Source organism: Mustelus asterias, chromosome 11, assembly GCF_964213995.1.
Source record: "Mustelus asterias chromosome 11, sMusAst1.hap1.1, whole genome shotgun sequence".
NCBI classification, from domain to species: Eukaryota; Metazoa; Chordata; class Chondrichthyes; order Carcharhiniformes; family Triakidae; genus Mustelus; species Mustelus asterias.
This window is the reverse complement of record NC_135811.1, coordinates 1,476,535-1,504,534: the sequence shown is the minus strand read 5'-3', so window position 1 is coordinate 1,504,534 and position 28,000 is coordinate 1,476,535. Positions and strand designations below refer to the sequence as shown.

General features: G+C 48.8%; 1 protein-coding gene across 1 annotated transcript in view; it reads right to left on the bottom strand.

The window, feature by feature from the left end:
• Nucleotides 1-2,178: 2,178 nt before the first annotated feature.
• The window catches only part of LOC144500307 (glutathione S-transferase omega-1-like), a 39,129-nt gene continuing 13,307 nt past the window's right edge, over nt 2,179-28,000 (bottom strand). The window contains exons 4-6 of the mRNA XM_078222996.1: nt 15,231-15,332; nt 12,510-12,616; nt 2,179-3,638 (exon numbers count right to left, since the gene is read on the bottom strand). Of these exons, the coding sequence (XP_078079122.1) occupies nt 3,485-3,638; nt 12,510-12,616; nt 15,231-15,332 (363 nt within the window). The 3' untranslated portion in view covers nt 2,179-3,484. The remainder of the gene's footprint in view (nt 3,639-12,509; nt 12,617-15,230; nt 15,333-28,000) is intronic.

The following is a 28,000-nucleotide window of genomic DNA, read 5'->3' as shown; positions in this document are numbered from 1 at the left end:
CCAGAGACCCAGGTTCAATTCCCGGTTTGGGTCACTGTCTGTGTGGAGTCTGCACCTTCTACCCGTGTCTGCATGGGTTTCCTCCGGGTGCTCCGGTTTCCTCCCACAGTCCAAAAGACGTGCAGGTTAGGTGTATTGGCCGTGCTAAATTCTCCCTCAGTGTACCCGAACAGGCGCCGGAGTGTGGCAACTCGGGGATTTTCACAGTAACTTCATTGCAGTGTTAATGTAAGCCTACTTGTGACACTAATAAATAAATTAACTTAAAGCTCCCAGGGAGACAGGTTCCAGTGGAGTTACTGGATAGCAGGGTGCTGGGTGCTAATCCCCTCTGTCTGTCTGGGATATTGGAGGTAATTACACTCTCCACATCACTAACTCAGAACCAAACGAGAAAATGATTGACTCAGAAACCGGTTTGCAATCTCCCCCTTTAATCTGTATTTTCAATTCAGAGACTGACAGCAGCGATACCAAATATTCACCAAGCTCACAGGAATCTCCATTCAACCTTTCCACAGTGTGGGAGCTCAGTGGAACAGGATTGATCTGTCAGGCTGGTGAGTTTAGACACACCAGCCCTCTGTGTGTGTGTGTGAGGACAGGAATAAACAGCACAGGGAATCGGAAACAAGAACAGGAACACTGGGAGCAGCAGAGGAATGTCGCTCAGCGAATCGGGATTGTGTTTCAGGAAGGAGAAAGTGGCAGAGTGAATGCAGCTCCAGTCTGTTCCTGGCTCAGGCGGGGTCTGGGACGGGGTCTTCAGCTGCACTGGGATCACAGTGAGAATGATTCCCCCAGCGGACACAGCGATGGCAGGCCCAGCCACAGCCCACATTCTGCTCCTCCGCGCCACTCTCTCGGAAGTTTGGGTAGAGTTTGGACAAAGTACAAAAGCATTTTCTCGAATCGTTCTCTGATAGGCAGGGAGAGGGAATGTTTGTGTTATTGACAGGGGGCAGAGTTCTGGTGCCAGTCCGAGTTCCGAATCATTTGGGAATGGGGAAGGAGTAATTACATCGAAAGATGTGACAGTGACAGATTTCAACACACTGTCTGAGTGCTCACAGTCTCAGAGTGTCACAGTGAGGGGTGTGGGGTATATCAGAGTGTTACAGTGAGGGGTGTGGGGTATATCAGAGTGTTACAGTGAGGGGTGTGGGGTATATCAGAGTGTCACAGTGAGGGGTGTGGGGTATATCAGAGTGTTACAGTGAGGGGTATATCAGGGTGTTACAGTGAGGGGTGTGGGGTATATCAGAGTGTTACAGGTAGGGGTGTGGGGTATATCAGAGTGTTACAGTGAGGGGTGTGGGGTATATCAGAGTGTTACAGTGAGGGGTGTGGGGTATATCAGAGTGTTACAGTGAGGGGTGTGGGGTATATCAGAGTGTCACAGTGAGGGGTGTGGGGTATATCAGAGTGTCACAGTGAGGGGTGTGGGGTATATCAGAGTGTCACAGTGAGGGGTGTGGGGTATATCAGAGTGTCACAGTGAGGGGTGTGGGGTATATCAGAGTGTCACAGTGAGGGGTGTGGGGTATATCAGAGTGTCACAGTGAGGGGTGTGGGGTATATCAGAGTGTTACAGGTAGGGGTGTGGGGTATATCAGAGTGTTACAGTGAGGGGTGTGGGGTATATCAGAGTGTTACAGGTAGGGGTGTGGGGTATATCAGTGTTACAGTGAGGGGTGTGGGGTATATCAGTGTTACAGTGAGGGGTGTGGGGTATATCAGAGTGTTACAGTGAGGGGTGTGGGGTATATCAGAGTGTCACAGTGAGGGGTGTGGGGTATATCAGAGTGTTACAGTGAGGGGTGTGGGGTATATCAGTGTTACAGTGAGGGGTGTGGGGTATATCAGAGTGTTACAGTGAGGGGTATATCAGTGTTACAGTGAGGGGTGTGGGGTATATCAGAGTGTTACAGTGAGGGGTGTGGGGTATATCAGAGTGTTACAGTGAGGGGTGTGGGGTATATCAGAGTGTTACAGTGAGGGGTGTGGGGTATATCAGAGTGTTACAGTGAGGGGTGTGGGGTATATCAGAGTGTTACAGTGAGGGGTGTGGGGTATATCAGAGTGTTACAGTGAGGGGTGTGGGGTATATCAGAGTGTTACAGTGAGGGGTGTGGGGTATATCAGAGTGTTACAGTGAGGGGTGTGGGGTAAATCAGTGTCACAGTGAGGGGTGTGGGGTATATCAGTGTTACAGTGAGGGGTGTGGGGTAAATCAGTGTCACAGTGAGGGGTGTGGGGTAAATCAGTGTCACAGTGAGGGGTGTGGGGTAAATCAGTGTCACAGTGAGGGGTGTGGGGTAAATCAGTGTCACAGTGAGGGGTGTGGGGTAAATCAGTGTCACAGTGCTCGCTGTCTCTGAGCTCTCAGCAGCTAAACAGTGTTATTTCATGACGCTTACAGGATCTGATACTTCGATCAGGTATCTCTGGGGGATTGGCTGCATATTTCTAGCCGGGAGTTCCGACCCTGCTCACAAACAGGCAGTGAGCCAAAAGAAACCTCTCACAAATCTGAGTTTGCTCACTCTGCCGTAAGTGAAGGTGGGTGGACTCTCCCAGAGCAAGGATAGAATTATCCCCATGTCCCAGTCTCCCAGAAAACAAGACACCCCTCCCAGCCAGACAGCAACATCCCAGACAGCAGTTCCAGACACAGCCTTGAGCCAAGGTCCCAGTCCCAGACAGCAGTTCCAGACGGCTCAGCCTCAGACAGCAGCCCCAGACGCCCAGGCCTCCGCTATGAAATCAGAGTACATTGAGTAAGGATAAAGCTGGCAATACTGGGAGTGTGAGGCGAGTTTGTTAAACACTGGGAGTGTGGGCCGGGTCAGGGACTTGGTGAAGATTCATTAATCGTAAGTTTATTCTCCTCCAGACCCTGTTTCTGTTCTGACATTTCCAGCTTTCATTTCCTTTTATCTCCGGGATTAATCCAAAGCAAAATACTGCGGATGCTGAAAATCAGAAATAAAAACAGAAAGTTCTGGATAAACTTACTGGCAGCGTCTGTGGAGAGAGACAGAGTTCGTGTTTCCAGTCTGTGTGTCTCTCCTTCAGAGATAAACAGAGGGAATCACATTTCTGCCTCTCTTGGTTCTGACGAGTTATCCGGACTCGAAACCTGAACTCTGGCGGAATTTTATCAGCATGTCCGGCCGAGGTCCGTGCAATCCCGCCCGAGGCCAACGGAGAATCCCGTTCTCCGAGCCTGGCCCACCCCCGGAATCGGGGCCGGCGGACCGGTAAAATTCCAGCCTCTGTCTCTCTCCACATACGCTGCCAGACCTGCCGAGTTTATCCGGCAGGTTCTGTTTTTTAATCCAAAGTTGAGCTGACAGTTCCCTGACTCCTGGGTCAGATTTCTGTCAGAGTGCGGTACGCTGGATGGGAACTGGAGAATGTCCTGTGAAGGGACTGCTCTCAGTCCTGGTAACGTAGGCCGGGGGGAATAGGGGAGCTGCGCTCACAGCCGGTAGTCACATGCTGCAGGGTTACCCCCAAAGTACAGCTCACTGAAACCTCGATAGGTGTCAGGGTCATGGGTAGTGGCCTTGGTGGCGGGATCTTGCCGCATGAGCTTCATCCACTGCTGCAGTTTGGGGGCTTTCTCCAGGTACCTGAGGAAACAGGAAGAGAGATTTAGCAAACACAAGAAAATCAGTCATCAGCCCCGGTCCTGAACAGACCCCAGCTCCAGGCGTTACGTACCCCCACCCTGCACCCCTCCCACACCTGGGGCAAGCTCTCTGCACAAACCCAGCGACCCTGTCACCCACTCACTGAGATTCACCCACACATAGAACACACAACCCGGAGAAAGGCCATTCAGCCCAATCACTGCCTGTCGGCCTTTACCCTCCACATGAGTAAATAGTTCCGTTCCTATACGACAACCCGTCCATTCCAGGTATCAGTCTAGTGACTGTCTCTGAATGCTTCTCCCACATTTACATCTTTATTTTAACAAGGAGACCAGTACGGTGTGCACAGTGCTGGTTTAGTTTAGTTTTAGTTAAGTCGGGCAGCATGGTCGGTGCAGGGAGGGCCGAAAGGCCTGTTCCTGTGCTGTAATTTTCTTTGTTCTACTCCCAATGTGGTCTCACCAATGCTCTGTACAACTGCAGCATAAGGTCCTTATTCTGGTATTCAATTCCCCTCACAATAAACTACAACATTCCATTAGCTCCCCTCATTGCTTGCTGCACCTGTACAGTAGCCTTTTGTGATTCATGCACTGAGACACCCAGATCCCTCTGCATCTCAGAGCTCTGTAATCCCTCACCATTTAGATAATTAGCTTCTTCTTTATTCTTTTTGCCAAAATGGATAATTTCACATTTCCCCACATTCTGCTCCATTTGCCAGATCTTTTCCCACTCACTTACCTTTCACACTGATGAGCTGGGCTCCTCCATCATTGAGGAGGGGGATATTTGTGGAACCTCCTCCTCCAGTGAGTTGTTTAATTGTCCACCACCATTCACGTCTGGGTGTGGCAGGACTGCAGAGCTTAGATCCTGGTTGGTCATGGGATCACTTAGCTCTGCCTATCAACCAACTTTTACAGATGCACCATAGAAAGCATTCTTTCTGGTTGTATCACAGCTTGGTCTGGGCTCCTGCTCTTCCCAAGACCGCAAGGAACTACAAAAGGTTGTGAATGTAGCCCAATCCATCACACAAACCAGCCTCCCATCCATTGACTCTGTCTACACTTCCCGCTGCCCCAGCAAAGCAGCCAGCATAATTAAGGACCCCACACACCCCGGACATTCTCCCTTCCACCTTCTTCCTTCGGGAAAAAGATACAAAAGTCTGAGGTCACGTACCAACCGACTCAACAACGGCTTCTTCCCTGCTGCTGTCAGACTTTTGAATGGACCTACCTCGCACTAAGTTGATCTTTCTCTACACCCTAGCTATGACTGTAACACTACATTCTGCACTCTCTCGTTTCCTTCTCTAAGAACGGTATGCTTTGTCTGTATAGCACGCAAGAAACAATACTTTTCACTGTGTCCCAGTACATGTGACAATAATAAATCAAATCAAATTTAAAAAAAACATTTGCTCTTTATGCCGTTTGGAATGCAAGTAGCACTGTGTTGTAGCTTCACCAGGTTGATACCTCATTTTGAGGTATGCCTGGTGCTGCTCCTGACACGCCCTCCTACACTCTCCATTGAACCAGGGTTGATCCCCTGGTTTGATGGTAATGGTTGAGTGGGGGATATGCCGGGCCATGATGTTACAGATTGTGCTGGAGTACAATTCCGCTGCTGTTGACGGCCCACAGCACCTCATGGATGCCCAGTCTTGAGTTGCTAGAATTGTTCAAAGTCTGTCCCATTTAGCACGGTGATAGTGCCACACAACACAATGGAGGTTATTCTCAATGTGAAGGCAGGACTTTTTAAAATTCATTTGTGGGACATGGGCGTCACTGGCTGGCCAGCATTTATTGCCCATCCCTAGTTGCCCTTGAGAAGGTGGTGGTGAGCTGCCTTCTTGAATCGCTGCAGTCCATGTTCTGTGGGTTGATCCACAATGCTGTTAGGGACGGAATTTTGACCCAGCGACTGCGAAGGAACGGTGATATATTTCCAAGTCAGGACGGTGAGTGGCTTGAAAGGGAACTTGCAGGTGGTGATGTTCCCATGTATCTGCTGCCCTTGTCCTTCTAGATGGAAGTAGCCGTGGGTTTGGAAGGTGCTGCCTAAGGATCTTTGGTGAATTGCTGCAGTGCATCTTGTAGATAGTACACACTGCTGCTACTGAGCGTCGGTGGTGGAGGGAGTGGATGTTATTGGATGGGGTGCCAATCAAGCGGGCTGCTTTGCCCTGGATGGTGTTGAGCTTGTTGAGTGTTGTTGGAGCTGCACCCATCCAGGCAAATGGGGAGTGACTTGTGCCCTGTAGATGGTGGACAGGCTTTGGGGAATCAGGAGGGGAGTTACTCGCTGCAGTATTCCCAACCTCTGACCTGCTCTTGTAGTCATTGTGTTTATGTGGTGAGTCCAGTTGAGTTTCTGGTCAATGGTAACTCCAAGGATGTTGACAGTGGGTGATTCAGTGATGGTAACACCATTGGATGTTAAGGGGCAGTGGTTAGAGTGTCTCTTATTGGTGATGGTCATTGCCTGGCATTTGTGTGGCGCGAATGTTATTTGCTGCTTGTCAGCCCGAGCCTGGATATTGTCCAGATCTTGCTGCATTTGAACATGGACTGCTTCAGTATCTGAGTCGTTGCGAATGGTGCTGAACATTGTGCAATCATCGGCGAACATCCCCACTTCTGACCTTGTGATGGAGGGAAGGTCATTGATGAAGCAGCTGAAGATGGTTGGGCCGAGGACACTCCCCTGAGGGACTCCTGCAGTGATGTCCTGGAGCTGAGATGACTGAACCTGCACAACCACAACCATCTTCCTTTGTACCAGGTATGACTCCAACCAGCGGAGAGTTTGCCCCCTGATCCCCATTGATCCCTTTGTCTCCTCAGGAACTGTGCAATGCTCACTCCTACCAATACTGTCATGGACGGATGTATTTGCGGCTGGCGGGTTGGTGAGAATGAGGTTGTATATTTTTCCCTCTTGGTTCTCTCACCACCTGCTGCATTGGCAGTCCAGCAGAGGGACCCGGCCAGCTGGCTCTGTGGTGGTGCGACCTAACCACTCAGTGCTGGACATTGAACCTCAGCGCATAATTGAACAGACATTGAACAGTTCAGGCCGATACTTTCTGGAATTTAGAAGAATGAGGGGAGATCAAATTGAGGTATACAAGGTGATAAAAGGTAGAGAGTCATAGTCATAGAGTCAGAGGTTTACAGCATGGAAACAGGCCCTTCGGCCCAACTTGTCCATGCCGCCCTTATTTTTTTAAACCCCTAAGCTAATCCCAATTGCCCGCATTTGGCCCATATCCCTCTATACCCATCGTACCCATGTAACTGTCTAAATGCTTTTTCAAAGACAAAATTGTACCCGCCTCTACTACTACCTCTGGCAGCTCGTTCCAGACACTCACCACCCTGTGTGTGAAAGCATTGCCCCTCTGGACACTTTTGCATCTCTCCCCTCTCACCTTAAACCTATGCCCTCTAGTTTTAGACTCCCCTAACTTTGGGAAAAGATATTGACTATCTAGCTGATCTGTGCCCCTCATTATTTTATAGACCTCTATAAGATCACCCCTCAGCCTCCTACGCTCCAGAGAAAAAAGTCCCAGTTGGTCCAGCCTCTCCTTTTAGCTCAATCCATCAAGTCCCGGTAGCATCCTAATAAATCTTTCCTGCACTCTTTCTAGTTTAATAATATCCTTTCTATAATAGGGTACGGATAAAGTAGACGTGGAGCGGATGCTTCCTCTTGTGAGGCATTCTGGGATGAGAGGTTCATAGTCTTAGGATAAGAGGCAGCAAATTTAAAACCGAGTTGAGGAGAAACTACTTCTCCCAAAGGGTTGTGAATCTGTGGAACTCGCTGCCCCAAAGTGCAGTGGATGCTGGGACAGTGAGTAAATTTAAGGAGGAGTCAGACAGATTTTTAATTGGTAATGGGTTGAAAGGGTTATGGGGAGAAGGCAGGAAAATGGGGATAAGGAGCGTATCAGCCATGATCGAATGGCGGAGCGGACTTGATGGGCCGAATGGCCTAGTTCTGCTCCTATATCTTATAAATCTTATGAACTTACAATCTCATCTGATATCCCATAAATTCCTGAGGCTGCAATGCCGTTGCTCAGATAGAAGGATGCCAATTAGTTGCTGCCGTTCTGACTGGATGAGTGACGGACACTGGTTCCTGGTCACTGGGTTTAAATCTGCCAGTGTGGAGACCGGGTTAAATAGAGAGTAGTTGGAGCTGGGAGCTGGCGCAGTCTCAGGAATGTGTGGTATTTCCTGAACAAAGCGCTGATTGGGATGGACTCTCTGTGGCCAGTACATTCCTCTGTGATTCACACAGCTCTTTAAACAAACAGATAATACTCAAAAGGTGGAAGTTCCAAGCAGTGATGTCACTAAATGTGTGTTACTCTCACCCGGGACCCACTCTCACTGCAGATAAAGCAAAGGGAGTTTGAGATAACCTTGTTAAAGATTTGCACAGTAATGACATGGACTATCATTGCTCCCTGTCTGCCCCTCAGCTGGGATTCAGTGGCTCTGGAAGTTTAGGAAGGGATGTTCTTACTGCCCCAGGCACATCAGAAAAGTCAGCAACATTTTCAATCATTCGTCTCACACCCTGAGACCGAGACTTCCGCCTACCCTCTTCCTGCTTCTAGATTTCTTCCTGTTGTGCAGCTTGGTGACCTCCAAAAGCATCCTCCCGTCATCCCACACCCAGCACGGGGTTAGACACAGAGTAAAGCTCCCTCTACACTGTCCCCATCAAACACTCCCAGGACAGGTGCAGCACGGGTTAGATACAGAGTAAAGCTGCCTCTACACTGTCCCCATCAAACACTCCCAGGACAGGTACAGCACGGGGTTAGATACAGAGTAAAGCTCCCTCTACACTGTCCCCATCAAACACTCCCAGGACAGGTACAGCACGGGGTTAGATACAGAGTAAAGCTCCCTCTACACTGTCCCCATCAAACACTCCCAGGACAGGTAGAGCACGGGTTAGATACAGAGTAAAGCTCCCTCTACACTGTCCCCATCAAACACTCCCAGGACAGGTACAGCACGGGGTTAGATACAGAGTAAAGCTCCCTCTACACTGTCCCCCATCAAACACTCCCAGGACAGGTACAGCACGGGGTTAGATACAGAGTAAAGCTCCCTCTACACTGTCCCCATCAAACACTCCCAGGACAGGTACAGCACAGGGTTAGATACAGAGTAAAGCTCCCTCTACACTGTCCCCATCAAACACCCCCAGGACAGGTACAGCACGGGGTTAGATACAGAGTAAAGCTCCGTCTACACTGTCCCCATCAAACACTCCCAGGACAGGTACAGCACGGGGTTAGATACAGAGTAAAGCTCCCTCTACACTGTCCCCCCATCAAACACTCCCAGGACAGGTACAGCACGGGGTTAGATACAGAGTAAAGCTTCCTCTACACTGTCCCCATCAAACACTCCCAGGACAGGTACAGCACGGGGTTAGATACAGAGTAAAGCTCCCTCTACACTGTCCCCATCAAACACTCCCAGGACAGGTACAGCACGGGGTTAGATACAGAGTAAAGCTCCCTCTACACTGTCCCCATCAAACACTCCCAGGATAGGTACAGCACGGGGTTAGATACAGAGTAAAGCTCCCTCTACACTGTCCCCATCAAACACCCCCAGGACAGGTACAGCACGGGGTTAGATACAGAGTAAAGCTCCCTCTACACTGTCCCCATCAAACACTCCCAGGACAGGTACAGCACGGGGTGAGATACAGAGTAAAGCTCCCTCTACACTGTCCCCCATCAAACACTCCCAGGACAGGTACAGTACAGGGTTAGATACAGAGTAAAGCTCCCTCTACACTGTCCCCATCAAACACTCCCAGGACAGGTACAGCACGGGGTTAGATACAGAGTAAAGCTCCCTCTACACTGTCCCCCCATCAAACACTCCCAGGACAGGTACAGCACGGGGTTAGATACAGAGTAAAGCTTCCTCTACACTGTCCCCATCAAACACTCCCAGGACAGGTACAGCACGGGGTTAGATACAGAGTAAAGCTCCCTCTACACTGTCCCCATCAAACACTCCCAGGACAGGTACAGCACGGGGTTAGATACAGAGTAAAGCTCCCTCTACACTGTCCCCCATCAAACACTCCCAGGACAGGTACAGTACAGGGTTAGATACAGAGTAAAGCTCCCTCTACACTGTCCCCCATTAAACACTCCCAGGACAGGTACAGCACGGTGTTAGATACAGAGTAAAGCTCCCTCTACACTGTCCCCATCAAACACTCCCAGGACAGGTACAGCACGGGGTTAGATACAGAGTAAAGCTCCCTCTACACTGTCCCCCATCAAACACTCCCAGGACAGGTACAGCACGGGGTTAGATACAGAGTAAAGCTCCCTCTACACTGTCCCCATCAAACACTCCCAGGACAGGTACAGCACGGGGTTAGATACAGAGTAAAGCTCCCTCTACACTGTCCCCATCAAACACTCCCAGGACAGGTACAGTACAGGGTTAGATACAGAGTAAAGCTCCCTCTACACTGTCCCCCATCAAACACTCCCAGGACAGGTACAGACGGGGTTAGATACAGTGTAAAGCTCCCTCTACACTGTCCCCACCAAACACTCCCAGGACAGGTACAGCACGGGGTTAGATACAGAGTAAAGCTCCCTCTACACTGTCCCCATCAAACACTTCCAGGACAGGTACAGCACGGGGTTAGATACAGAGTAAAGCTCCCTCTACACTGTCCCCATCAAACACTCCCAGGACAGGTACAGCACGGGGATAGATACAGAGAAAAGCTCCCTCTACACTGTCCCCATCAAACACTCCCAGGACAGGTACAGCACGGGGATAGATACAGAGAAAAGCTCCCTCTACACTGTCCCGATCAAGCACACGGATGCCACCATCTCACGTGAGAACACCATCCACCAGTTACACGGTACATACTGTTGCAACTCAGCCAACGTTGTCTACCTGATACGCTGCAGGGAAGGATGTCACGAGGCATAGTACATTGGGGAAACCATGCAGACGCTACGACAACGGGTGAATGAACACCGCTCGACAATCACCAGGCAAGACTGTTCTCTTCCTGTTGGGGAACACTTCAGCGGTCACGGGCATTCGGCCTCTGATCTTCGGGTAAGCGTTCTCCAAGGTGGCCTTCACGACACACGACAGCGCAGAGTCGCTGAGCAGAAACTGATAGCCAGGTTCCGCACACACGAGGACGGCCTCAACCGGGATCTTGGGTTCATGTCACACTATTTGTAACCCCCACGACTTGCCTGGGCTTGCAAAATCTCACTAACTGTCCTGTCTGGAGACAATACACACCTCTTTAACCTGTACTTAACCCTCTCTCCACTCACATTGTCTGTACATTTAAGACTTGATTACTTGTAAAGACTCGCATTCCAACCATTATTTTGTAAATTGAGTTTGTGTCTTTATATGCCCTGTTTGTGAACAGATCTCCCACTCACCTGACGAAGGAGCAGCGCTCCAAAAGCTTGTGGCTTTTGCTACCAAATAAACCTGTTGGACTTTAACCTGGTGTTGTGAGACTTCTTATTGTGCTTACCGCAGTCCAACGCCGGCATCTCCACATCATGCCCATCAAACACTCTCAGGACAGGTACAGCATGGGGTTAGATACAGAGTAAAGCTCCCTCCACACTGTCTCCATCAAACACTCCCAGGACAGGTACAGCACAGGGTTAGGTACAGAGTAAAGCTCCCTCTACAGTGTCTCGGTCCAAAGTTCTGCATTGTGCCAGCACCGATATTTTCTGTGTCTGGCTATCAGGTTTGTACAGTAAGAAGTCTCACAACACCAGGTTAAAGTCCAACAGGTTTATTTGGTAGCAAATACCATAAGCTTTCGGAGCGCTGCTCCTTTGTCAGATGGAGTGGAAATGTGCTCTCAAACAGTGCACAGAGACACAGAAATCAAGTTACAGAATACTAATTAGAATGCAAATCTCTACAGCCAGCCAGGTCTTAAATGTACAGACAATGTGGGTGGAGGGAGCATTCAACACAGGTTAAAGAGATGTGTCTTGTCTCCAGACAGAACAGCTTGTGAAATTCTGCAAGTCCAGGAGGGAAGCTGTGTGACTTCAGCAGTCACGGGCATTCAGCCTTGGATCTTCAGGTAAGTGTTCTCCAAGGCGGCCTTCACAACACACGACAGCGTAGAGTCGCTGAGCAGAAACTGATAGCCAAGTTCTGCACACATGAGGACAGCCTAAACCGGGATGTTGGATTTATGTCACATTATCAGTAACCCCCACAGCTTGCCTCCTGGACTTGCACAATTTCACAAGCTGTACTGTCTGCAGACAATACACATCTCTTTAACCTGTGTTGAATGCTCCCTCCACCCACATTGTCTGTACATTTAAGACCTGGCTGGCTGTAGAGATTCGCATTCTAATCAGTATTCTGCAATTTGATTTCTGTGTGTGTGCCCTGTTTGAGAACAGAGACCACTCCATCTGACGAAGGAGCAGCGCTCCGAAAGCTTATGGTATTTGCTACCAAATAAACCTGTTGGACTTTAACCTGGTGTTGTGAGACTTCTTACTGTGCTTACCCCAGTCCAACGCCGGCATCTCCACATCATGTCAGGTTTGTGTCAGGTTTGTGTCAGGTTCAGGCTGCTCTTCGTATCTGAACCCCCCCCTCCCCCCGGCACTGAGCTGTGACTTTTTCAAACTCATTTGACAAAGGATTGAACAATGAGCCAATCCCACAATGAGACTGGGATGTGCGCCGTGCTGTCCCCCACTCGCTCCTTCACCTTGTTTTCCTGTTCCTTACTCACTTGTGGAAAGAGAAGGCCTCCATTCGGTCAAACCAGGGCCATATCAAATAGTCAACCATCGACACCGAGTCTCCACCGAAGAAACGAGTCTTCCGCTCAACTAATTTCTGTAACAAAGCAGCGATCAGGAGGGAGGTGGTCAGATTGCTATTCCAGAACTCAACGCGCATGGAGAATTCACATTTGAATATCAGCTCAGCGTTCTTCCATCCACCACTGCCTCCGTCTGGCCAGGCCCACACAACTCAAACTGCTGCTGAATGTGGGGCAGAGGCAGCTGGGGGCCTGAGGGTCTGGAAGATGAGGCAACTGTTCTCATTTCCTTGGAGACTGAGGGGAGAATTTTTTGTAATGTCCAAGTTTATGAAGGGTTGGCTCAGGGTCTATGAGGAAAACCCTGTTTCCATTGGCTGATGGTGCAAGTACCTGGGGAGCCAGATTTCAATCTCTGAGCACGGGATGCTGGGTACTGACCTGGCGGTTGATGCCAAGGAGGGCAGTGGAAGGAGAGGTGAGGTATTCCTAAAGGAATTGGATGGCCACTTGAGAAAAATAGGGGCAAATTTTACCGTCCCGCCCACCCACCACGGGGAAGTGGGGCAAGGGGCGGGCCATGGAAAGGCCTGTTAACCTCAGGTGGGATTTTCCGGTTTCGGGACGAAATCCCACTCATAAACTTTCACAGATCAGGGATAGAGCGGAGGAACTGACTGGATTGTTCCACAGAGAGCTAGCAGGGCCCTGTAAAGGCTGAATGGCCTCGTTTCTACTGTACGTGACTGTGCAAAGTTGTCCCATTTTGAGATTGTGCGGTGCTGGTGGCTCCAACAGCTCCTGTCCCTCTGACCTGAATGACAGGATCTCGCGCTAAACTCTGGGCTTGGAACCTCATTAATTCCGTACAGGCAAGTTCCAGTCCAATTCTGATTCATCCGCCTGCCCTCAGCTGAAAGGTTCAGAGGTCCCAGTGCCATATTTAAACACCAATCCGGAACACTCAGCACTCCCTCCACCCCACCTGTCTTTACCAGATCAGGCTGGACATCAGCTATCCAGAGGAAAAAGGCTGGCAGCTTCAAGTGGAAGTCTGTTTAACCATCATGCCCCAAGCCCATCTCCTGTGAGGCACCCCTGCCCCACTGGGACCTCTAGGGACTTCATTCATCCACCTCCTGTGAACGTTGTGGTATCTATTTGACCCCCTTTGAGAGCTTTCCATCCAGCCTTTCCATCCAGCCTTTCCATCCAGCCTTGTCAGGGTCTCGCTTCCCTCTCCTTAGCCTTCCCTCTGCCTTCATCCACTCTCTGCCCTCTGTCTGCCATCATGTGCCCTCACCTTCCCTCCCCCCACCCCCTGCACAACCCTCCCCCACTCCGCCATACAGCCCTCGCCCCCAAGCACCCGCACAGCCCTCCCCATGCCCCCGCACAGCCTTCACCCCCAAGCACCCGCACAGCCCTCCCCATGCCCCCGCACAGCCTTCACCCCCAAGCACCCGCACAGCCCTCCCCATGCCCCCGCACAGCCTTCACCCCCAAGCACCCGCACAGCCCTCCCCATGCCCCCGCGCAGCCCTCGCCCCCAAGCACCCGCACAGCCCTCCCCATGCCCCCGCACAGCCTTCACCCCCAAGCACCCGCACAGCCCTCCCCATGCCCCCGCACAGCCTTCACCCCCAAGCACCCGCACAGCCCTCCCCATGCCCCCGCGCAGCCCTCGCCCCCAAGCACCCGCACAGCCCTCCCCATGCCCCCGCACAGCCTTCACCCCCAAGCACCCGCACAGCCCTCCCCATGCCCCCGCACAGCCTTCACCCCCAAGCACCCGCACAGCCCTCCCCATGCCCCCGCACAGCCCTCGCCCCCAAGCACCCGCACAGTCCTCCCTCCAAATTGACCCCCTTGTCTTCGCTTCACGGTGGCACAGTGGTTAGCACTGCTGCCTCACAGCGCCAGGGAAACGGGTTCAATTCCTGGCTTGGGTCACTGTCTGTGTGGAGTTTGCATGTTCTCCCTGGGTCTGTGTGGGTTTCCTCCGGGTGCTCCGGTTTCCTCCCACATTCCAAAGATGTGCGGGTTAGGTTGATTGGCCGTGCTAAATTGCCCCTTAGTGTCCGGGGGATTGGCAGGGTAAATATGTGGGGTTTTGGGGATAGGGCCTGGGTGGGATTGTGGTCGATGCAGACTCGATGGGCTGAATGGCCTCCTTCTGCACTGTAGGGATTCTATGATTCTATGATTCAATCCCAGGAGTCCTCTTCAAAGACGTGCCAATTCTTATCCATCATCTGCCATCATTAACAGATTATCCGGTGATATCCCATTGCTGACTGTGGGATCTTGCTGTGTGCAAATTTGCTGCTGTGTTTTTAACATTACAATGTCAAAAGTGCGATCTTGTCTGTAAATCACTGGGGGATGCCCTGAGGTTGTGAAAGGTGCTATATAAATGCAAGTCTGATTTGTCATTTATCTTTTGATTCTATACGTCAGTGTGAAAGCCTGGTTTGACCCCTGACCTCTTCAGTTTGTTAGCCGTCCTATGAGACAGAGAGCCTGTGGGTCAGTTCCATGAGGTCAGAGGGACAGGAAAGATCCCACAGCAATACTCCGAACCACTCTGCCACATTCCACACCACCATAATCCAACATCAGCTGAGTTCCTGCTCCCTGGAACAGCAGCCAGTCCGTCACCACCCAGTTCCCCAGGTCTCCCTTTACCTGCTCAAAGTTGATCAGCTGAACCTGCAGGTCCTGCTCCATTTTGGAAGTATCCATGGATTTTCTCCTTTCCGCTTGAATCCTGTACATGAAGCCGACCACCTGGTGACAGGGAGGGTGGAAATATCAATGGGCAGCGCTAGGGGAGAGAACACTGCAGCAGCTAGCGGTGAGCTCGGTAAATCAGATACTGTCAGATACTCTCTCACACAGCATGGCTCTGAGTTACAGTGCAGGTGGGCAGCAGGCTGTTTACTGCCTGGATGCACAAGACTTTACATTCATCACCAGCAACGTTCCAATGTCAGCTATGACTCAGTGAGTGACGCTCTCACCTCACAGTCATGTTTTCCAGGCCAGAGATTGCAACACAAAATCTACACTGGGATTCCAGTGCAGTACGGAGAGACTGCCACACTGTCAGAGGGTCAGTACTGAGGGAGTGCGGCACTGTCAGAGGGTCAGTACTGAGGGAGTGCTGCACTGTCAGAGGGTCAGTACTGAGGGAGTGCCGCACTGTCAGAGGGTCAGTACTGAGGGAGTGCCGCACTGTCAGAGGGTCAGTACTGAGGGAGTGCTGCACTGTCAGAGGGTCAGTGCTGAGGGAGTGCCGCACTGTCAGAGGGTCAGTACTGAGGGAGTGCCCCACTGTCAGAGGGTCAGTACTGAGGGAGTGCCGCACTGTCAGAGGGTCAGTGCTGAGGGAGTGCTGCACTGTCAGAGGGTCGGTACTGAGGGAGGACTGCATTGTCAGAGGGTCAGTACTGAGGGAGTGCTGCACTGTCAGAGGGTCAGTGCTGAGGGAGTGCTGCACTGTCAGAGGGTCAGTACTGAGGGAGTGCTGCACTGTCAGAGGGTCAGTACTGAGGGAGTGCCGCACTGTCAGAGGGTCAGTACTGAGGGAGTGCTGCACTGTCAGAGGGTCAGTACTGAGGGAGTGCCGCACTGTCAGAGGGTCAGTACTGAGGGAGTGCTGCATTGTCAGAGGGTCAGTACTGAGGGAGTGCTGCACTGTCAGTGGGTCAGTACTGAGGGAGTGCCGTACTGTCAGAGGGTCAGTACTGAGGGAGTCCCACACTGTCAGAGGGTCAGTACTGAGGGAGTGCTGCACTGTCAGAGGGTCAGTACTGAGGGAGTGCTGCACTGTCAGAGGGTCAGTGCTGAGGGAGTGCCGCACTGTCAGAGGGTCAGTACTGAGGGGGTGCCGCACTGTTAGAGGGTCAGTACTGAGGGAGTGCCGCACTGTCAGAGGGTCAGTACTGAGGGAGTGCCGCACTGTCAGAGGGTCAGTACTGAGGGAGTGCCGCACTGTCAGAGGGTCAGTACTGAGGGAGTGCTGCACTGTCAGAGGGTCAGTGCTGAGGGAGTGCCGCACTGTCAGAGGGTCAGTGCTGAGTGAGCGCCGCACTGTCAGAGGGTCATTGCTGAGGGAGTGAGATTGTTATGATGAGCGGGGCGTGTAGAGTGAGTTAATCTGGGGGGAAGAGTTCTAATGTTTTAGCAGGTGGCAGGAACACAGGTAATTAGGAAGGGAACTGAACGCCAGCAGTGACTGTTTGACCTCCAACGAGAGCAGGACAACAGCCTGTGCTGTCAGCCGTCAAGCAGGTGGCAGCAGGAAGAACTCTGGCCCTCATCAAACCTGCCAAGTGCCGGAAGCTTGGAACTCGTGTCTCCAGAGTAACTCATTCCATTGGCCGTCTGTGATTGAGGAAGTTCCACTGCGGAAAGACGGGTCACTCTCCAATCAGTCACTTCTCTCAGAAGAAACCTTCCATTAGATTTCTGATTCTGGACACATGGAAAACCCTAACCTGTATTTTTATTGTGGCCATACCCTGAACCCGCTTCCTTTTCCTTATCCCCTGCTATTGTGTCAATGAAATGGTGCAGACATTGTGAAACCCTCGTGCGTATGCTTGTAAAAACAAACTAACCTATATAAAAAGGAGGAGAGTAGCTAAAGTAAACTGTTGCGTACTCTGCGACTGGGGTGTATCCGCAGATAGACATCAGGGAACACAGGAATGTATTTGCAGGTCTCACTCACTCCGTACTCTACCTCCTACTGCCTTCCCAGGGCAGCCCCCGGCAGATCTCCCAACATCCAGGGTCACATGACCCGTTCCCTTAAAGGGGCTATGCCCCAACATCCATAACATAAATGTTGGTCCCTCAGAAGCAGAGACAGGGGAAATTATCCCAGGGAATGAGGAACTGGCAAAGGCACTGAAGAAATATATTTGTGTCTGTCTTCACGGTGGAAGACACAAGTTCCAGAGCAGAAACAGAGGGTAACTGAGGAGCTAGCAGGATTGAGGGACTTACAGAAATTCACATCAGCAGAGAAACGGAGCTGGAGAAACTTTGAGACTAAAATCGAAGCTACCCTTCTATAACTGACCATTTCAAAAGAGATGGCTGCAGAAATAGTGGATGCTTTTGCAGTGATTTTCCAAAGTTCCCAGGATTCTAGAACTGTCCCAGTAAATGTGACAGCGTTATTCAAGAAATAAGGGAGAGAAATCATTGGGAACTGCAGGCTATTTATCCTGACATCAGTCATTGGGAGAAAGTGGGAAATGGGGAAAATACTGGAATGTATCACTAAGAAAGACTGAGTGCCCTGAGAAAAACAGAACAATTCAACTTGGTTTCACAAAAGGGAAATTGTGTTCGACAAATTTATTTTAAGGATGTACCTAGCCAGGAAGCTAAAGGGGAATCAGGAGATGTGGAATATGGTGATTTCCAAAAGGCATTTGAGAAAATACCACACTAAAAAGTTAGAAAGTGAAATAGGGGTTCATGAATTGGGGATGATTGGAGATAAGATATTGGGAAGGACAGAGGATTGGTTGATGGATCGGAAGCAAGGAGCAGGCAGAAATGGGTCAGGTTGCCAGGCTGTAAGTAATGGAGTGCCGCTAGGGTCAGTGCTGGGACCACAGCTATTTACAGCCTATATACAAAGAGTAATGTATCGAGGTTTGTTGATGAGCTCGGAGTAAAGGCAAGTTGCGTGGAGCACACAGAGGGTGCAAAAGGACATAGACAGGATAAGTGTGTGGGCAGCAAGCTTGCAGGTGGAATATAGCGTGAGGGAGTGTGAGGTTATTCATTTTGGTTGTACAACCAGAAAAGCAGGATCTTTTTAAAAGGTGTGGAATTTGTAAGTGTTGATATTCAGAAGGATTTAGTTGCGCAAGGAACGCAGGAAGTCAGCACGCAGGTGCAACAAGGAATTGGAAGGCAAATGATATGCTGGCCTTTACTCTGAGGGGATTGGAATACAAGAATAAAGACATCTTACTACAATTGTACAGGGTTTTGTTGAAACCACCGCCGGAATTATCCCGCCCCACTCGCGACGGGCATTGGAACGGGCAACAGGCGGACAATGGGAAGGTCCGTTTACCTCGGGCAGGATTTTCCAGTCTCAGGTCGAGTGAGGTCATAAAATCCTGCCTCATATCTGGAATACTGTGTGTGATTTTTCTTTCCATGTTGAAGGAAGGATATCCTTGCATTGGAGACAGTACAGCAAAGGTTTGCTCGATTGGATCCAGGGGTGTGACTTTCCCTTGCCAGGGGTTGTGAGGTGTGGGGGAGGGAAAGAGGTGGGGGTTGTGGGGGAGGGAAGGGGGGGTTGTGGGGGAAGGAAGGTGGGATTGTGGGAGGGCTGTGGGGGGTATGAGAGGGCGGGTGCATGAGGATGGTGTTTCCAAGTTGGAGACTGAGGACTATGATCTCTGATCCCTGGAAGTCCTGCATTTTGGCACATGCATTCAGACTGTCAGGCCATACATGCTCTGCTCTGGGTTTCCCCTCCTTCAGTTTTAATGACTTGGCCAGTCACAGTGTGTTTGCTGTAACACAATGTGAAAACAAGGATCCCAGCGCCAGGTTTGGAGTAATAACATGGGGAGTCCCAGGACCCTGAGGAGGGAACCCAGAGAGAGATTTTCAGAGATTCCAGAGAGAGATTCCAGGGAGAGATTCCAGGGAGAGATTCCAGAGAGAGATTCCAGGGAGAGATTCCAGGGAGAGATTCCAGAGAGAGATTCCAGGGAAAGATTCCAGGGAGAGATTCCAGGGAGAGATTCCAGGGAGAGATTCCAGAGAGAGATTCCAGAGAGAGATTCCAGAGAGAGATTCCAGAGATTCCAGAGAGAGATTCAGAGAAAGATACAGAGAAAGATTCCAGAGAAAGAAGACCCGTGGGGAAGGAGTAACTGGGAGGAGACAACTATGAAGAATCACCAGAGAGAGGAACCACCGGAAAGCAGAACAATGGAGAGGCTGCAGGCAGCAAAAGTGCTGCTGCTGGCCGGCTCCAGATAGCGAAGCCTGGGGAGAAGGCCAGTGGATCTGGAAAGGCAGCGGAAGGTCAATGAGTCCGTGCTGCTTGGGAAAGGGCACCCATCTGGAGCAGTGTTTGTTCTGCACAACATGGCTGAACAGCTGGAATTGTGCCTTTGAGTCGGTGCTGGAGTGCAGCTGTGTGAGGCCAGTGGATGCAGCATCAGTGGAAGAGGTTAAACATCAGGTGATGAGTGCTCATGGAAAAGACTGGGGTGAGTTTTGGAGGGAATTCAGAGGTTGGATCTTCGAAGATGAAGACTTGAAATTCGTCATGAGTGGGGCAGAGTCTTGATGAGATTGTGCAACTCACAGTGGACACTGACATCCAGGTGAGTTGTTGGGAAATCCATGGGATCTGTCTTGGTTACATCTGCCATTGAATGTGCAATGCAATTTGTTCGAGCGTGGTTTGACTTTTAATTCACATTCACCTCACATCAATCCTGAATGATAGAGTATCAGATAGACAGTGCACATTGTTACCCCCTTCTGACCGTGTACAGTGAAGCTCATTTTATGAGTTTAAAAGCTGCAATCTTGTAGCTGTATTCTCTCTGTCAGTACCTCTGACCTCAATCTTTGTCGACCTTTGATCGCTAACGGGATTCTGCCACAGTTAGTGACTCTTATCCAGGATTACAATGGGCTCCGGTGGGGTTACCTCCGCGTGGACAGATATCAGTGCTGTTAGCACTGGGTTCAGAGATATCCTCATTTCAGTCTGAAATAGGGTGTTAATCATTGAGTAGCAGCCACGGGGATATATACAGTGATTAGCAGTCACAGGGATATATACAGTGATTAGCAGTCACAGGGATATATACAGTGATTAGACATCACTGGGATATATACAGTGATTAGCAGCCACGCGGATATATACAGTGATTAGCAGCCACGGGGATATATACAGTGATTAGCAGTCACAGGGATATATACAGTGATTAGCAGTCACAGGGATATATACAGTGATTAGACATCACTGTGATATATACAGTGATTAGCAGTCACGGGGATATATACAGTGATTAGCAGTCACGGGGATATATACAGTGATTAGCAGTCACAGGGATATATACAGTGATTAGACATCACAGGGATATATACAGTGATTAGCAGTCACAGGGATATATACAGTGATTAGACATCACTGTGATATATACAGTGATTAGCAGTCACGGGGATATATACAGTGATTAGCAGTCACGGGGATATATACAGTGATTAGCAGTCACGGGGATATATACAGTGATTAGCAGCCACGGGGATATATACAGTGATTAGCAGTCACAGGGATATATACAGTGATTAGCAGCCACGGGGATATATACAGTGATTAGCAGTCACGGGGATATATACAGTGATTAGCAGCCACGGGGATATATACAGTGATTAGCAGTCACGGGGATACATACAGTGATTAGCAGCCACGCGGATATATACAGTGATTAGCAGCCACGGGGATATATACAGTGATTAGCAGTCACAGGGATATATACAGTGATTAGCAGTCACGGGGATATATACAGTGATTAGCAGCCACGGGGATACATACAGTGATTAGCAGCCACGGGGATATATACAGTGATTAGCAGTCACGGGGATATATACAGTGATTAGCAGTCACTGTGATATATACAGTGATTAGCAGTCACGGGGATATATACAGTAATTAGCAGTCACGGGGATATATACAGTAATTAGCAGTCACGGGGATATATACAGTAATTAGCAGCCACGGGGATATATACAGTGATTAGCAGCCACGGGGATATATACAGTGATTAGCAGTCACGGGGATATATACAGTGATTAGCAGTCACGGGGATATATACAGTGATTAGCAGTCACGGGGATATATACAGTGATTAGCAGCCACGGGGATATATACAGTGATTAGCAGTCACGGGGATATATACAGTGATTAGCAGTCACGGGGATATATACAGTGATTAGCAGCCACGGGGATATATACAGTGATTAGCAGTCACAGGGATATATACAGTGATTAGCAGTCACGGGGATATATACAGTGATTAGCAGTCACAGGGATATATACAGTGATTAGCAGTCACGGGGATATATACAGTGATTAGCAGTCACAGGGATATATACAGTGATTAGCAGCCACGGGGATGTATACAGTGATTAGCAGTCACTGGGATATATACAGTGATTAGCAGTCACGGGGATATATACAGTGATTAGACATCACTGGGATATATACAGTGATTAGCAGTCACGGGGATATATACAGTGATTAGACATCACTGGGATATATACAGTGATTAGCAGTCACGGGGATATATACAGTGATTAGCAGTCACTGTGATATATACAGTGATTAGCAGCCACGGGGATATATACAGTGATTAGCAGTCACGGGGATATATACAGTGATTAGCAGTCACGGGGATATATACAGTGATTAGCAGCCACGGGGATATATACAGTGATTAGCAGTCACGGGGATATATACAGTGATTAGCAGTCACGGGGATATATACAGTGATTAGACATCACTGGGATATATACAGTGATTAGCAGTCACAGGGATATATACAGTGATTAGCAGCCACGGGGATATATACAGTGATTAGCAGCCACGGGGATATATACAGTGATTAGCAGTCACGGGGATATATACAGTGATTAGCAGTCACGGGGATATATACAGTGATTAGACATCACTGGGATATATACAGTGATTAGCAGTCACGGGGATATATACAGTGATTAGCAGTCACTGTGATACATACAGTGATTAGCAGCCACGGGGATATATACAGTGATTAGCAGCCACGGGGATATATACAGTGATTAGCAGTCACTGGGATATATACAGTGATTAGCAGTCACGGGGATATATACAGTGATTAGACATCACTGGGATATATACAGTGATTAGCAGTCACGGGGATATATACAGTGATTAGACATCACTGGGATATATACAGTGATTAGCAGTCACGGGGATATATACAGTGATTAGCAGTCACTGTGATATATACAGTGATTAGCAGTCACGGGGATATATACAGTGATTAGCAGTCACGGGGATATATACAGTGATTAGCAGTCACGGGGATATATACAGTGATTAGACATCACTGGGATAAATACAGTGATTAGGAGTCACAGGGATATATACAGTGATTAGCAGTCACAGGGATATATACAGTGATTAGCAGTCACAGGGATAAATACAGTGATTAGCAGTCACGGGGATATATACAGTGATTAGCAGCCACGGGGATGTATACAGTGATTAGCAGTCACAGGGATATATACAGTGATTAGCAGTCACGGGGATATATACAGTGATTAGCAGTCACAGGGATATATACAGTGATTAGCAGTCACGGGGATATATACAGTGATTAGCAGTCACAGGGATATATACAGTGATTAGCAGTCACGGGGATATATACAGTGATTAGCAGCCACGGGGATATATACAGTAATTAGCAGTCACGGGGATATATACAGTGATTAGCAGTCACAGGGATATATACAGTGATTAGCAGTCACAGGGATATATACAGTGATTAGCAGTCACGGGGATATATACAGTGATTAGCAGTCACAGGGATAAATACAGTGATTAGCAGTCACGGGGATATATACAGTGATTAGCAGCCACGGGGATATATACAGTGATTAGCAGTCACTGGGATATATACAGTGATTAGCAGTCACGGGGATATATACAGTGATTAGACATCACTGGGATATATACAGTGATTAGCAGTCACGGGGATGTATACAGTGATTAGCAGTCACGGGGATATATACAGTGATTAGCAGTCACAGGGATAAATACAGTGATTAGCAGTCACGGGGATATATACAGTGATTAGCAGCCACGGGGATATATACAGTGATTAGCAGTCACTGGGATATATACAGTGATTAGCAGTCACGGGGATATATACAGTGATTAGACATCACTGGGATATATACAGTGATTAGCAGTCACGGGGATATATACAGTGATTAGACATCACTGGGATATATACAGTGATTAGCAGTCACGGGGATATATACAGTGATTAGCAGTCACTGTGATATATACAGTGATTAGCAGTCACGGGGATATATACAGTGATTAGCAGTCACGGGGATATATACAGTGATTAGACATCACTGGGATAAATACAGTGATTAGGAGTCACAGGGATATATACAGTGATTAGCAGTCACAGGGATATATACAGTGATTAGCAGTCACGTGGATATATACAGTGATTAGCAGTCACGGTGATATATACAGTGATTAGCAGTCACGGGGATATATACAGTGATTAGCAGCCACGGGGATGTATACAGTGATTAGCAGTCACGGGGATATATACAGTGATTAGCAGCCACGGGGATGTATACAGTGATTAGCAGCCACGGGGATATATACAGTGATTAGCAGCCACGGGGATGTATACAGTGATTAGCAGTCACGGGGATATATACAGTGATTAGCAGCCACGGGGATGTATACAGTGATTAGCAGTCACGGGGATATATACAGTGATTAGCAGTCACAGGGATATTTACAGTGATTAGCAGTCACGGGGATATATACAGTGATTAGCAGCCACGGGGATATATACAGTGATTAGCAGCCACGGGGATATATACAGTGATTAGCAGTCACGGGGATATATACAGTGATTAGCAGCCACGGGGATGTATACAGTGATTAGCAGTCACGGGGATATATACAGTGATTAGCAGTCACGGGGATATATACAGTGATTAGCAGCCACGGGGATGTATACAGTGATTAGCAGTCACGGGGATATATACAGTGATTAGCAGTCACGGGGATATATACAGTGATTAGACATCACTGGGATAAATACAGTGATTAGGAGTCACAGGGATATATACAGTGATTAGCAGTCACGGGGATATATACAGTGATTAGCAGTCACGGGGATATATACAGTGATTAGCAGCCACGGGGATGTATACAGTGATTAGCAGTCACGGGGATATATACAGTGATTAGCAGTCACGGGGATATATACAGTGATTAGCAGTCACGGGGATATATACAGTGATTAGCAGTCACAGGGATAAATACAGTGATTAGCAGTCACGGGGATATATACAGTGATTAGCAGCCACGGGGATATATACAGTGATTAGCAGTCACGGGGATATATACAGTGATTAGCAGCCACGGGGATGTATACAGTGATTAGCAGTCACGGGGATATATACAGTGATTAGCAGTCACGGGGATATATACAGTGATTAGACATCACTGGGATAAATACAGTGATTAGGAGTCACAGGGATATATACAGTGATTAGCAGTCACGGGGATATATACAGTGATTAGCAGTCACGGGGATATATACAGTGATTAGCAGTCACAGGGATATATACAGTGATTAGCTGTCACGGGGATATATACAGTGATTAGCAGTCACGGGGATATATACAGTGATTAGCAGTCACAGGGATATATACAGTGATTAGCTGTCACGGGGATATATACAGTGATTAGCAGTCACGGGGATATATACAGTGATTAGCAGTCACAGGGATATATACAGTGATTAGCTGTCACGGGGATATATACAGTGATTAGCAGCCACTGGGATATATACAGTGATTAGCAGTCACGGGGATATATACAGTGATTAGCAGTCACAGGGATATATACAGTGATTAGCAGTCACGGGGATATATACAGTGATTAGCAGTCACAGGGATATATACAGTGATTAGCAGTCACGGGGATATATACAGTAATTAGACATCACTGGGATAAATACAGTGATTAGGAGTCACAGGGATATATACAGTGATTAGCAGTCACGGGGATATATACAGTGATTAGCAGTCACGGGGATATATACAGTGATTAGCAGTCACAGGGATATATACAGTGATTAGCAGTCACGTGGATATATACAGTGATTAGCAGTCACGGGGATATATACAGTGATTAGCAGTCACGTGGATATATACAGTGATTAGCAGTCACGGGGATATATACAGTGATTAGCAGTCACGGGGATATATACAGTGATTAGCAGTCACGGGGATATATACAGTGATTAGCAGCCACGGGGATATATACAGTGATTAGCAGTCACTGTGATATATACAGTGATTAGCAGTGACGGGGATATATACAGTGATTAGCAGTCACGGGGATATATACAGTGATTAGCAGTCACGGGGATATATACAGTGATTAGCAGTCACGGGGATATATACAGTGAAATATGGTGATTTCCAAAAGGCATTTGAGAAAATACCACACTAAAAAGTTAGAAAGTGAAATAGGGGTTCATGAATTGGGGATGATCGGAGATAAGATATTGGGAAGGACAGAGGATTGGTTGATGGATCGGAAGCAAGGAGCAGGCAGAAATGGGTCAGGTTGCCAGGCTGTAAGTAATGGAGTGCCGCTAGGGTCAGTGCTGGGACCACAGCTATTTACAGCCTATATACAAAGAGTAATGTATCTAGGTTTGTTGATGAGCTCGGAGTAAAGGCAAGTTGCGTGGAGCACACAGAGGGTGCAAAAGGACATAGACAGGATAAGTGTGTGGGCAGCAAGCTTGCAGGTGGAATATAGCGTGAGGGAGTGTGAGGTTATTCATTTTGGTTGTACAACCAGAAAAGCAGGATCTTTTTAAAAGGTGTGGAATTTGTAAGTGTTGATATTCAGAAGGATTTAGTTGCGCAAGGAACACAGGAAGTCAGCACGCAGGTGCAACAAGGAATTGGAAGGCAAATGATATGCTGGCCTTTACTCTGAGGGGATTGGAATACAAGAATAAAGACATCTTACTACAATTGTACAGGGTTTTGTTGAAACCACCGCCGGAATTATCCCGCCCCACTCGGGACGGGCATTGGAACGGGCAACAGGCGGACAATGGGAAGGTCCGTTTACCTCGGGCAGGATTTTCCAGTCTCAGGTCGAGTGAGGTCATAAAATCCTGCCTCATATCTGGAATACTGTGTGTGATTTTTCTTTCCATGTTGAAGGAAGGATATCCTTGCATTGGAGACAGTACAGCAAAGGTTTGCTCGATTGGATCCAGGGGTGTGACTTTCCCTTGCCAGGGGTTGTGAGGTGTGGGGGAGGGAAAGAGGTGGGGGTTGTGGGGGAGGGAAGGGGGGGTTGTGGGGGAAGGAAGGTGGGATTGTGGGAGGGCTGTGGGGTGTATGAGAGGGCGGGTGCATGAGGATGGTGTTTCCAAGTTGGAGACTGAGGACTATGATCTACGATCCCTGGAAGTCCTGCATTTTGGCACATGCATTCAGACTGTCAGGCCACACATGCTCTGCTCTGGGTTTCCCCTCCTTCAGTTTTAATGACTTGGCCAGTCACAGTGTGTTTGCTGTAACACAATGTGAAAACAAGGATCCCAGCGCCAGGTTTGGAGTAATAACATGGGGAGTCCCAGGACCCTGAGGAGGGAACCCAGAGAGAGATTTTCAGAGATTCCAAAGAGAGGTTCCAGAGAGAGATTCCAGAGTGAGATTCCAGGGAAAGATTCCAGGGAGAGATTCCAGGGAGAGATTCCAGGGAGAGATTCCAGAGAGAGATTCCAGAGAGAGATTCCAGAGATTCCAGAGAGAGATTCAGAGAAAGATACAGAGAAAGATTCCAGAGAAAGAAGACCCGTGGGGAAGGAGTAACTGGGAGGAGACAACTATGAAGAACCACCAGAGAGAGGAACCACCGGAAAGCAGAACAATGGAGAGGCTGCAGGCAGCAAAAGTGCTGCTGCTGGCCGGCTCCAGATAGCGAGGCCTGGGGAGAAGGCCAGTGGATCTGGAAAGGCAGCGGAAGGTCAATGAGTCCGTGCTGCTTGGGAAAGGGCACCCATCAGGAGCAGTGTTTGTTCTGCACAACATGGCTGAACAGCTGGAATTGTGCCTTTGAGTCGGTGCTGGAGTGCAGCTGTGTGAGGCCAGTGGATGCAGCATCAGTGGAAGAGGTTAAACATCAGGTGATGAGTGCTCATGGAAAAGACTGGGGTGAGTTTTGGAGGGAATTCAGAGGTTGGATCTTCGAAGATGAAGACTTGAAATTCGTCATGAGTGGGGCAGAGTCTTGATGAGATTGTGCAACTCACAGTGGACACTGACATCCAGGTGAGTTGTTGGGAAATCCATGGGATCTGTCTTGGTTACATCTGCCATTGAATGTGCAATGCAATTTGTTCGAGCGTGGTTTGACTGTTAATTCACATTCACCTCACATCAATCCTGAATGATAGAGTATCAGATAGATAGTGCACATTGTTACCCCCTTCTGACCGTGTACAGTGAAGCTCATTTTATGAGTTTAAAAGCTGCAATCTTGTAGCTGTATCCTCTCTGTCAGTACCTCTGACCTCAATCTTTGTCGACCTTTGATCGCTAACGGGATTCTG